Below are 13,474 nucleotides of genomic sequence, written 5' to 3' on the forward strand. Positions count from 1 at the left end.
TGAGGATATCGTCGCTTTTACACATCCGGAAACCGCGAAAATCGCGAAAGGTCGACGGAAGCGAAAAGAACGAATAAGAGAACAAATACAAGAAACATTTAGTCGTGATCTGTTCATTATAGCTGCGCGAATTTTTGTATGAATTCAGTATGTTGCGCTTGTTTGTGCTTTAACAAAGGTATGATTTTTTTAATAAAAAAAAGGCAAAAATGTTGTACGATGTGGTAAAAACCTTTCTATACCTTCGCGTTTAAATTTAGTGGTACAGTATTGGCATGCCAAAAGATCTATAAAATGAATTATGACTCTTAGACCCTATATTAGAACTGTAGATGGTTTTTGTTTGACTTGCGCTTGCTATGGTACCTCTTCGTAGAGTATTACACCTTTAACCTTTTAGCCTTCCTTTGCGGAAGCGTGCTGCGGACATAAGGTATGCTCCAGTTTCATCAGCAGAAGGCTACCCTCGACTAGATTAGGGTGAGATTAATTAGCTCGTTAACTGGCTGGGTCTTTACTTTGGTAAGAAAAAATCACAAACCACCATGGCACTGAATTGCGAGACCTCAAGAACTTGCGGTGTATGACCGTGGCCTCAGTGATCTCTTGGTATTTTTGTTGTTGATATTGTGGTAGAAGTTTTTTTTCTGTCTTGAAGATCCTCATTACGCACGCCTTCCAGTTGGGTGAATGTGGTTTGCAGTTTATATTTAAACTTCTACACATTGTATATATATACGGCAACCAAGTAAACAACGGTTTATGTTTATGAACATTTTATAGTCAATACGTTCTTTGTTCCACCGCACTAACCCAAACAATGCGAAGTACATTCAGGCAAAAATAAGTGGAGATGCAGAGGCAAGCGGGCGGCCAGATCGTTTATTTAGGTCAATCAATAGATATTCGACAAGATGTACGCTTTAATAAGAAAGCAGTTGCAGTTCTATTTAAACTTTAAATTGATTGTACATGACATTACGACTAGTGACAAAGGTACTCTCGCTGTCAACCTAGATGCTGCCAAAGGAGTGTTATTGTTGTACCTTTCCTAGTGCTTTGTAACCACCCATCTAACCTAGATCACTATCATTTTAGCGTTTAATGAGATTTAATTCTGCAAATGTACGGGTGCAGAGGTTTTTTTTTTGTACACCATCATCCATTGCCCTGCCTTACTCGCTAGCATCTGTTTCCACCCATTGATGAAATTGGGTCATTCGGGCGAAAACCTTCGAACCTTAGCCATAGCTCCCTATTTTCGCTCCATTTTTTCTCGCACACCATCCATCTCCTGCAACGAGTGGGGTGGAGTTGAGAAGGCCAGTCAACACTTGCGCCATGGCCACTGGAGCACTGGCATTGCTGGGTGTGTCGTTGCGCCCGGTTCGCTCACTGGAGCGTAGCGGCGGCATGTTTTGTTCCTTCCTTCTTCGCGTACCACACATATCGCAACACCGCACGGAACGGTAGCATAAAATCGACCATCGGCGTGGAAAAGTGCATCCACATTTTTGTACCGCCAGCTCCACACGTAGCACTTCCTTTCCTTCTATTATTGTCACCGATGCAGCTGCTAGTTGCCAGTGTGTCACAAGCGAAACAAATCGTGCAGGCACAGCCGCATGGCATCTTACGGCGCAAAGGGTGGTACGAAGTTGGTGACAGAACCTTTGGAAACACCTGCATCGGGAAGCAGGGTTTGCTGTACGTATTGCTACGGTAAATAAGACGTGCAATTTACCAAAATTGGATCTGTTCTTTGCTATCGGCAGCTGTAAAGTTGTGTTCCCATGTCGTGTCTACCATAGATATCTCCGCTCCGAGGTAGTATCTCCAACGGCGTGGCAGATGTAATCGAACTTCAAGAATTCCAACCAATAACAATAAAGAAGGCAAAATAATGAGGTTAGGGCCGGTGCATCGACAATCGATAACCGGTGCGAGACTAATTAACCTTTTGGGAAGTGCTTAATGTTCTGCTGACATCGCGTTTCAGAACCAATGTCCTCTAACAATTGGATGTTTTTGTCGTGTTTACTACACGACGCTCGGCACACGGACACGGCTGACAGTTGGAGCGCGCAATTGCTGTATTGAGATGATGATTGGAGTTTTTGGCCCCGAAAATGTGTACTTTGCGCATCGAAAATTAATGTACTTGTGTTGCAGTGCAAAGTAGTGTTCCATCGCTACTTTTTGAACTATGCATGCTTTGATGTTACAATTCTGTTTAATTTAAGAATTCTATATATTATGTTTATCGATTGCTTTCCTTTTTAAATGAACCAAAACCGGCAAAACTTTAGATGACCTTTACCGAGTTACAGCATGTCATCTGGTATTGGGAGGTGTGTTCCTTGCCTTGTTTGTGTAGGTCGCAGATTGTTCTCATTTAAGACCTCCCTAAAGCTACTTTTCCAAACAACAACTTATGGCCACTGCCAACTTTCAATCCAAGTGAAGCAATGATCGCCCAAATAGGGCAGAACAAGTTGGTTGCTTTTCGGTACACCATAAAACCACTATTGATCGGGAATTAAATGCTTTTTATTGTCAATGTTTTTTTGCTTGCTTTAAACGCAACAAACATAAGCAAAATAGTTTGAATTTATATCATCTCGAGCATAAAACTCTTATCAAGCATTCAAACAGTATCTGTGATTTTCATCAAGAACCGACGTATTGTAACATACTAATTGGTTTATATATTCTTACAGTGTGTGTAAAATAGCCTGCAACAATGTGAATCTTTCTTTAGTTTATAGATACATCCAAACAATATTTAAAAAACACGGTTGTGTGACCGACTACCCAAGATTTTAAGCGCTAACAATGCGATCATTTCCAGCTACTCTAAGTTTTTGTTTTCTTGACTGTGTTTAATTTCGCGTCGAACTGCGCAAGACGATGCGTCACGGACGAGCGAACTCACAACCACACACCAGCGTAGCACCAACACCAGTGTCTTCTCATTGCGATGCTACTGTCGCGGTGACGCAAGCCACCCTGCTTCGAAGCCAATTTAACCAGTTGCGAAGCTGTGGATGTACTTGCCGCCTTTGGTTATACTGCTGCTGCTGCAGGGGTTGAATTGTAAGTTAGTGCTTGGCAACGATTTAAGCGATGCGCAAAAGATCATCCCCTCGCATCACTGAAAGCGAGAGAGGAAGGATTAGCTCATCGTGCGTGTATTTAAGAGAAAACGACGGTACGCTTGGTTTACGCCGATTCCAACCACAACTTAACCTTTATCCGCGCACGTGTCGGGACGGGCATAAGCGCGTATGCGTTGCATTGATCTGTGTATTATTGTTTTGTGACTAATCTCGCCTAGCGAGCAAACGAATGATGATTAGTTGATTTTGGAGCACAGTCCATCAAATTGCGTCTTTGTCTGGCGGGGATTTGAAGCGCGTGTGGCGATATATCGTCGCGTCATTAATTTTCCGCTTGAGCGAACTTCTCCACCCGGCGAGAGATGAGTCCATTCGGCAAGACCGTTTTCCTTGCACGCCACTGCAGAAAGGCAACCCAACATCCCGCGCTGGCCTTGTTCATGGGCTTGGGTTGGAAGGGTATCCCCTTCTTCGTAGTCGATGTTTTCGTTCGACTCCGTCTCAACGTTTCAATTTCATCACAGAAACAGCTAACGTCAAGTGGGGAACCATAACGTTAGCGAATCGATTCTAGATGGAATAAGACGAGAGTTTCGAAAAAAGTTGTACATAAATAGCACTTGAGAAGCGATGCGATGTGAAGGTTTTAGCTGGATGAGTAAGAAATCAGCTGCACGGCGTCTCACAGTTTGTCTGTTCATCTTCAAGGCGGTCGATGATGGCTCGGCTTTTGGGAAGTGTTAGTCATTTAATTGATATCTAAGGTATGAATAGAGATTATTCTATTAGATCTTTATCGAAATTCTAATTTTGAACTTAAGTCAATGTTACCCTGCTTCTGTTCTGTACTGCACATTTTTCACTAAACATGCTGTACACAACCCATGAGATACAGTGCAACACTTTGTATGGTAGCTGAAAAACGGAAAAGCAACTACACTCAAATGGACAGTTCCCACATGGCACAAACACAAACACACCTTCTTTAGTATAAGCGATCTTTACGAGGAGGATGCTGAGTCATATTATGAACGAAAAAGAAAAAAATAGAGAAGCGAAGTGGCTCCATGTCGCCGGCTGAGTGATGACATTGGCCCACTGTCGTACTATTGCTCGCAATTTGGCCCTTTTGAGGCTTCTCGCTTTGAGAAAAACATATTTTCCATGCAATTTTGCTGTTTGAGGGGTTGGCGTTGCGTGCTGACACAAGATTTCCCATGCTGATTAGATGTAGATTGAGCCTTTGGGAAACTTAGCTTTAGTTTGTTAAAGCTCGAGAGTGTATGATTATCGGGTTACCGATACGTTTGTGAAACCTGAGATGACTTCCAAGTGCTGGTCACAATGTGTACGGTAAACCACAGGAAGTGTATGGAATTGCAAAGGGAACGACTAGATGTTCCAGTATATGTATTTCAGCTTGTTTTTCAATTTTGAAGAACTTAACTTTATCAGAAAAGTGTTAACGCTTTATATTTATTCAACCAATTTCAAATATTTTCGTTCAAGAGTAAAAACCTACAAAAAGGTAATTAGTGCAGATTAGTTCAGTGTGAGGTGCTGTGTGTATTCCCACGTGATAGAAAGTACGTGCCTCCTCTCTTAAACACATAATTACCACAACAGGCTACAAACACACGTGTGTGTACTCCCAGTTGTATCTCGTGTGTGTTAACAATTACGACTAATAATGTTATTATTATTGCCGCCAGCTCCTTCAAGTGAATGACATTGATGCTACATCTTTCAGCCTCAGCAAACGTGCCCTGTTTGCGCGGGGCTTGGGGCAGAGCAGTAGTGCATCCGATTGATGTGTGTGTGCCTATGTGTTAAACATGTCTGGTCTGTAGTAGGAAGCAGCGGACGTGCGAGTGCAGCAGTGTTGCAACGGCAGTTTAAAACATCCGTGTGTAAAAGTGCAATTAACAGCGACCAGGCTAGGAAAGGAGTACAGGAAAAAAAATCGACAACGGGCCCTGCCTGCCCAAACTCCTCTCCTCAATCCCGCATGGCTCTCGATCACTAGTGTTTTTGTGCTTTTGGTTTGATTCATCTGCTTAGTGTATGTGCGCGCGCGTTTGCCTAGTGTGCCTTTCCTCCCGTTCCATTCGAAAGAGGAAAGAGGAGGCAGGCTGCTAGTGGGACGGTGTGCCTTCGATGACGCCCGCTGGGGAAAGAAACGAAACAAACGAAGAAAAATAGCGAGTAATAGAGTCATTCGCCAAGTAGTAGGTCTAGCATAGCGCGCGGTATATTCGGCCACATCGGCCGGGAGTGTTTAGTGTCCGGCCATGCCCTAACACTTTGGGCTCGGGGGGTGAAGGCAAGGCAAAGCGTCAAGTTCATCGTGTAGTGCAAAGGCAGTATATAATGCAAACCGGGATAGTGTTGGAGCGCTAAGGTGAAGAGTTGCTGTTAGCGCATGCAAATCGTAATACACCCAAAGAAACAAACACGTGTACTACTCGGGAAATCTGGTGCACCAGCAAAGTGTGTGTTGCATTTGCTCGACTAAACAGCAGAGCGCGGAGCGTTGTTTAGTGCACAATTTCACCTAAATAGCTCATTACCCACCCCATCCGAGGGCTGTAAAGGGAAGTTGTGTTTAACGAGATGCAAGTGGTGACGCACGTGTTGTGTTGTTAATTCTGGCCTTGCGCTGTGTATTGAATCATACGAAGTGTGGTTATACTGTGTACGATGCACCAGTGTTGAGCGATGGCATTTTAAGGTGATAACGAAGGTTGCTACATTTCCCCGCACACAAAAAGAGAGGAAACAAGCAGAACAACATGGTGACGACGATTAAAATTACCGGCGACGGTGTGTTCATCCAGTCGAACGGTGACGTTGGGGCTGGCGGTGCAGGAGGGAGTGCGAGACTGCAGCAACAGGAACGGCAAGAGCTGCTGACGGGTGATAACGCCCTTGGAAGCACCGCGCTCGGAGAGGCCAATTTGCCATCTGCCGAGGGTACAGTGCGCAACGGATCGCTGGACCTGGTGGATAGTGGTGCCGATGGGAATGATACAAACAACAATCACAAGGGCTATCGTAACTTCAACCACCGTCGGTACCAGTCGGACGAGGGACCCGGTTTCATGGGGATGCACAATGGCAAACCGCCGGAACGGGCGGACGGCGCGTCCCCAGGGTCGTCTGAGGTGCTATCGGGTGAAAGTGATGACACGCTCGGCGAGCCTGATCCGAGTCGTAAGCGGGACAAGTTTACGATTTCATTCCTAAACACGCACCGCTCGAGCGGCGGTGGGCTGCTGCCGAACGGCGGTGGCAAGAGCATGCTCAACCACAAGTTCATCGTGTACAACAGCAAGAAGCCAAAGACATCGTCGGTGCTGCACCAGCAGTACTACCAGCAGAGCATTGCCGCCGCCGCTGCCAATGGGGAATTTGGCAGCAGTGGGAGCGCTTCACCACCCCTGCCCTACCCGAGCCACTACCAGCAGTACCTGTACAATCGGCTGCGTCCGTCCTTGTCGACCTCGGTGCTCAGCTCACCGTCACTGATCACGGCTGCTGCGATCCCGAGTTGTTCGCCTCCCGATCGAGATCGCTTAGAGCAGCAGCAGCAGCAGCAGCAGCATCAGCTCTATCAGAACAGTCTCTTCCATCAGCAACACCGTTCGCTGCTAGGTACGCCACCGGCTGCCGTACCTGGTTGGGCCAAGTCCACTTCCTGTCTGGTGTCGAGCAGTGCGGCCGCTGCTTCCTCCTACAGAACCGTCACCGCATCGCCGCTACTATTACTTCCCGCCCAACCAGCCCGAAGTGCACCGCAGCCGTACACGTCCGCTGGCGGTACCACGCCACGCCCTGTACCGGCCTCTTCCTCCAACTCGTCACTGTCCTCCTCGCCGTCATCTTTCTCAGCTGGTTCGCCGTCATCGTCCGGTGCTAATTCATCGTCAAACACTCCTCCACCGCCCGTGGTGCCGAGTGAGGTGACCGCGACATCTGCTAATGCAATCACGGCGTCCTCGACAACGACCTGCAGTTCCCCAACGACGCCAACGACATCGTCACCCGACGCGTCGAACTCACCAACACCGGTACCACCGTCGGGTACGGTAGCGCCATCTACACCAACGCACTCATCGTCGCCTTCTTCTTCGACATCAAAACTTGGTTAGTACGTCTTTTGGGAAGTGGTGTGATTGGTGCTTAGCTATTATCAGGACCATTAGCTCTTATTATTCGAATGTTGATTTCACTTTCAAGGTGTGATGCTAAGGAATATGTTTGAATTGCTTGCAGACCTAATATTTCAATGTATTGCTTTCTGTTGTTCTTGCTCGTTGTTGATTTGTTTTTTCGTGTCTGATTTGTACCTTTTTGAGTCGCTTTAGCAATGTTCCATTGGTTTTTCCCCCTAACTATTGTTTTGCATGACACTCACTTTGGGGATTCATGATCCCTTCACGTCGAAACACAGCGCCCGGCCTTTTCTACGTTCGCTTTTATTTTACTACCATGGGCAGCACTTTAATTCATGCCGTACAGGAATTCCGTAAGCACATGATGATGCACACGAGCCCATCATACTACGAGGTAAAAAAACTGCTTTGTGAATGGGTCGACCGGCATCTCTCGACCTGGTTTTTCCCGTGCTCATTCGTCAACAGTTGTGTGGCGTGTTGGTTGTAGGTTTTCGCGTGTGGTGCTGGCTGCTGCTCACGCGTTCCTATTCCCAGCGGAAGCATCATAAGGCAGCAAATGACACTAAAACAATAGGTGGGTGCCACGCCATCTGCCGGAAATTTCACACAATACTTTTTCCCTGCCATCGTTTTTGCTCCCGACTCGTGCATCGCTCGGCCTAACTTGGTGACCTTTTCATTGAGTTTTCCACGAGCGCCAGCCAGTGGGTCAGAGGGCTTTTGGTTGGAGCGTAGCCGTGGCGCTCTGCTTAGGGTTGTTGGTAGCTGCCTGTGTGTGTGTACGAGTGTGTTTTAATATGGTGTCACATCGCCACAGGGACTCCTTAGCTGCTTGGCCTCGTTGGGAGCTTTCCACTTTCGTTCTGTTATTGTTAGTGGTTTTATTTCTTAGCCCAGGGTTTCCACTGGCTGCGGCGTGTTCTGTGCCTCCAAAGCATTCCAAAAATACTGCTCCAGTGCAGAAGTCTCAGCGCTCAGAAAATGTCGCTTTTATGTGCATAATTTATTGCGACCATTATTCCTCGCTCGTGGTGGGAAAGCGACGTTTGTCGGTGGCCAACACTTGTCGGAGTATGCGGTCTTCGGGTTTTATTGGCACGTTTGGTTTCGTGTATACGTTGGCAGCTCACTGACACCATGTACTGGATATGCATGAGATGGAAAACCATCGCTATCAGGCAAGCAGAGGTGACTGTGAGCTTTTTTGTGGGTTTTCTGGATGTTGGTATCTTCATCGCGTTCGGTCGGTTCTGTTAAAAACTTCAACTTATTGGCTCATTCACTCGTTGTCGGTCGTGTGGTTTACAGCCTTTAATGATCGCTTTTGAATGTGAAACTAACCCAAAAACCACAATAGGAAATGTATTGCCACTGGCAGGATAATAACGATACCTGCTTGGGGTTTGAATAAATCAAGCATAATACTATGTTGGTGCTGCAAAAGTGAAAATTAACTATAAAGGGATAGATGACCATTTTGGGTTGTTAAATGCGCAATCTAAACTCGTTCCCTTCGTAGCCCAGTACACGCCTAGCAAATCACTTTATAATAGAATTTCTTCGGCTTTAGGCTTTTGACTTTTCGTTGGGTGTGCGCAGTAATTCAATTCAAATCATTACAATATTCTGTTCATATTTTCAACACTCTCCCCCGTTAAGGGTCCCCACATCAAAATGTCACTAGGAAAAAAATCAAAGCACGACTTGGTTTAAACCAACGAGAGTGAAAAGCGAACGTCAAATCGTGTCAATCTACACGATCTCCTCGCGTTACAGTTTCATTACCACCTGTTTTCACGTGACGTCAATTGGTAAATTACCGGAATTGCTCTCCGGTCCAATTGACGGGGCCGCACGGGACCATTTCTTCTGCGCGTTCACGGTTAACCTACAAAAATTAGAGCGATTGCTGGGGGTAACGAAACGGCACGCGTTCTTAATTTACGCTACAGTCGTGAGTCAGAGGTGCGGATGAAAAAATCTCGCCCCTCCTGCCGCTCCCAAGCAATTTGAAGCAAAAGCAGCCTATAAAACTGACTGTAAGATGGAATTGAGCCCACGACAATTGGGAGAAATTAAGATGGAATCTAAATACAACGCAACCGTGGTGTGGTTCACATGATATATTGACTTTTTCGTTGCTCGTTTGGATGAAAGCAGACAACTTTTTTTTCCTTCAGTAACTTTTGGGAAGGGTTTGTTTTGTTATTTATTATAGTTATTTTTCAAAGATTTTTAATAGTTTTTTTGTCTTGCTTGGAAGTTTTTTTTCTTCTTTGAGCTATCCACAATCAATTGTGATAATGCACGATGCTCTCGTCGAGATTGCTTGCAGTAAACTAATTATTGAATAATTTTATATGACGCATTAGCCAAAAACGAATATAGCCTTTACCTTTTCTGGAAGCGCTTCTGAAGACTATTCGGTTAATTAGGTTTTAGAAATTGTAATTGCGATGCGATGGACCTTAAATTACACTTAAACATATTCCGATCGAAATTACTACTTTCACTCATGAAATCTCCTTTCATTCCGGAGTTACTGCCAGTACAGTCTTGTTTTGGATCTGTACTCCGATCCAACAACAATAGAGAAATTACAAACGACACTTCGCATGCATTGGCACTTACCAGCCGATCCCTTTTTCAAAGTTGCTCATTAAGGGTCTTACGGCATTGATGCAGCACCATCTTGAAAACGTCTTTTGGCTACCAAATTCTTGAGAGCTCAGCATCATATGAATTATTTGTGTTGATTGTTACGCTGCAAATGTTACCTCTGTCCAATTTTCAGGCTTCTCATCCACGATGGGAAACTTCTCATCCACTATCGGTATCTGTTCTTGATTAAACCATCGGACATTGGTGTAGCTTGTATGTATTGTGTGTATGTGTCAGACTTGATACAGGCACGATTCACTCTTCTCGCGCCTAGCTATGTATTTAAATGTTAGTATTTTTTATGCTGTTTCAATGCTGTTTGTTGGGAGTGATGATTTGCAATGCAAAACGCGTGCGGACTTAGATCCGGGCTTTAGTTGGGTGGTGTTGCGGGAGATCAGTTCCACGATGTGGATGAGACACAGCGCTCACCGGTCATGCATAATTTGGTGGATGATGTTTTGAATGCGCTTTTTTACGTTTCCCACTTATGGACGCCAGTTGTAGTTCGCTAGCTACCAGTCCCCCCACTAGCAGAGAGCGGATGAAGTTGTTTTGCGTGCGTGTATTTTTTTTGTGTGGTTTGTTCATCTCACTATATTACCTGAACATCATTCGTAAAGGCCCGGCAGCGCTAGCAGTTCACTCATCCGCAAGAGGTCCGACGGCTTGAGCAACTTGCTTTGACCCGACAACCATCTTGGCAACAAGCTTGGCCTCCACATCTGCGAGAACCCACAGCTACACTGGTTAGGATGATGCGTAGTGTGTTTCCTTCTCATGCTGCACAGATCGGCAGATGCTTTATAGTGACGCCATCCGGATGGGATTGTATAGTTTCACTCCCTGGTTGGTAAGGCTCCAGAGGAAAAAAGGGCAGTACCTCTGCTGCTTGGGGTTTGGTACCGGTTGGTTGCATTTCGTTTTGTTGCCGCTGATTTATGGTTATTTTTACCGAATCTCCCGTCGCTTGTAACTCATTCGGTAGCAGCGTGTGTTTTCACAATCACTGAAGCCGTCCGTCTCGAAGACGATCGCTTAGTGGACACGGTCGGCAGATAATAGTTGACATGCTGAGATTTAATAAGACGAATCGAGAAGGAGGGCGAACAGGGCAAACGTACGCAGACAGTAGCAGCTTCGGCACAGATTGTTCCGGTCGTGCACGGATTTGAATAAATCGGTCGGTTCAAGGCAGGAAAGAGTTTCTAGCTTCATTTAGCACTCAGCCGCTGCTCGTGATGGGATAGTTTGTTTTGTTTGATTGCTTCACATTTCATTCATTCATGCTGCTAGAGCTCTCAGTTTCATCGCCGAACGTTTCATGTCACTATTAGTTTAGAATACTTCCGTTAAAATCTCTTTTGGATGTACGATACGAAGCAGTTTTGACTCAGCTCGGACCGCAGCAGTAAGAAAATGTTCGTTTTTTAAACGATTCGAAACGACTTTAATTTATCACCCAAGAAAACTGAGGATAAATTACAACTTGGCTCACATACAGGCTATGCTCCGCGCTTTGCCTGTGCTTAGAATGTATTTGCTCATCAATAATGATGATTCATCCCAAGTAACGTTGTTGAAGCGATGACGAAATTTTTGGATTCCTCAGAAGAGAACTCTCGTCACTATCTAACTTTTATAATATAACATTCCTAGAACAGATTATTGTAAATTCATTTCCTAAGTTTAATAATATGAAAAGAATGTGAAAGTCCTTGATGATATTTGTGTTGTCATTTATTCGCTCCTTCCATTCCCAGCTCCGTATGGTCGCTTGATTTCCCTTGATCGTTGTACCATAATTCATGGCTGTTTTCTCATGAGCCATGTTCCGGTTGGTGGAATGTAGAAAAAATCTAAATGGAATGCTACACGGTAGCCCTTTACAAACGTGTAAATGTATGTGAAATTCTTGCACGCATTTTAAATTTATTATGAGCTTTATGTGCGTGTATTTCTTTTCTTCCAAGCAAAAGAAGCGAGAGCGTATTTGCTATTCATTCGCTCAGGCAGAAATTGGTAACCATTAGGGTGGGGCCTATTTTTGCAGATTTAGATGTGTTTCCCCTTACGTGGCTACCAACCTCGTCGATCGCTCTAGGGTTGTTATGGTTGCGTATAGCTGCTTGACCTTCCGATTGACAGCTTGTGTTTGTATTAGTGATGCGCGTTGCGTTCCGAACCTGCCAGATGCGATCCGTTCCAACATCCAAGCATCCGGACCGCGATCCATATTTTTAACCCAACCAGGTTCAAACTGAACCTGTTTCTCCCACCGTTCTTTGAGATCCTGAACCTGAACCGATTGCTATCAACGTTCTTATCGATCCGATGTGAAGCGGCTACTCTCAGCGTTCTCTGCAGTTTGTGCTGGACTGGTTGCTCTCAGCGCTCTTTGCGATCCTCGAAGAAGAACGCTCGACGGAGAGAGTTGCTCTTTGATTTGATGGGCCGATTTGCTGCAAACAAAGCATTCAGGATCATTTTGAACCTATTTCTCTCAGCGTTCTTTTCGATCCGGTCTGGAACGCTCGATCATCTGCTCTCTTTCATACGATGGGCCGATTTGGTACGTACAAAGGAAGCAGGTGAAATCTGAACCTGTTTCTCTCAGCGTTCTTTTCGATCAGGTATAGAACGGCGTTCTCTTCTCTTTTGCTTCTTTCTACTATGGATACACACACATTCTGTCTATGTGAGTGATAACAGCGCAAGCCATATTCTCTCAATCACAGAGGTACAACGACGGTACAACACAAGCGCTTTGAAGCCAGAAAAGGATAGAGATTTGGGATGAAGTGAGAAGCTAATTACCAAAATTTGAAGAGACAACCCAGCAATCAATGAATTGCTTCTCTTTTGCCATATGGATGTTGTTAGTATTGGTGCGTTATTTTGACTGGATTGTGGTAATCAATGAATTGCTATGTGTTTGGTGCTAGGCTGTTTTGTTGCGCATTCACTTGCACTACCTACTTGCACGTTGCAAATTCACTGGATTGTTCACCTGTGATCTTCTTTGTGCAACTAAAAATTTAAGGTGCACGACACGCTTAGCCTTCCGCAATAATTTATTTAACACCGTTTATCGACCCGTGGAATAGCGCTATTCTTATAGCCAAGTGCACTACCGAACAATTGGAGACTCCGTTAGTGCACCGTACAGTATAATGTCAACTCTACGGAAACCCGCAAATACCCTATGTATTTGTTATAGACCGATTATTCGATGTTAGTTGCTTCAATTGATAAATAATAATTCAATTAGTGTAGTGTGCGTTGCAAAACATTTTAATTTCAATCATTTATTAGAAGAATAAAAAGAGAAAAATGATCAATTTTAGTTAAAAACAAAAATAACTAAATTTGTTTTAATATAAAATGCATTGTATAGCGGGTTACTTAAGTTAAGCGTTTTTCTTTTAGCAGTAGAATAGTTTTTCACATTGAATAAGTTATTATTTAGCGTTGCGTTGCAAAATATTTCTAATTTCAATAGATAATTAGAAGAAT

General features: G+C 44.6%; 1 protein-coding gene and 1 long non-coding RNA gene across 8 annotated transcripts in view; one reads left to right on the forward strand and one right to left on the reverse strand.

The window, feature by feature from the left end:
• The window catches only part of LOC121601780 (mucin-5AC), a 51,178-nt gene that overhangs the window by 2,384 nt on the left and 35,320 nt on the right, over positions 1 to 13,474 (forward strand). For 3 of the 7 annotated variants that reach the window (XM_041930587.1, XM_041930604.1, XM_041930613.1), the window contains exons 2-3: positions 4,629 to 4,705; positions 4,832 to 7,265. In XM_041930587.1, coding sequence (XP_041786521.1) covers positions 5,912 to 7,265 — 1,354 coding nt within the window. In that variant the 5' untranslated portion in view covers positions 4,629 to 4,705; positions 4,832 to 5,911. Of the gene's footprint in view, positions 1 to 4,628; positions 4,706 to 4,831; positions 7,266 to 13,474 lie in introns of those variants that run through there. The other 4 variants (XM_041930585.1, XM_041930599.1, XM_041930593.1 and 1 more) reach the window with 2 other exon arrangements.
• Positions 476 to 2,183, reverse strand: LOC121601902. The gene is made up of 3 exons (XR_006006218.1): positions 1,958 to 2,183; positions 1,745 to 1,862; positions 476 to 1,683 (listed from the first exon to the last, which is right to left on the reverse strand). It is a non-coding gene; the product is annotated as an uncharacterized LOC121601902 (long non-coding RNA).

This window comes from Anopheles merus, chromosome 2R, assembly GCF_017562075.2.
Source record: "Anopheles merus strain MAF chromosome 2R, AmerM5.1, whole genome shotgun sequence".
NCBI lineage: Eukaryota > Metazoa > Arthropoda > Insecta > Diptera > Culicidae > Anopheles > Anopheles merus.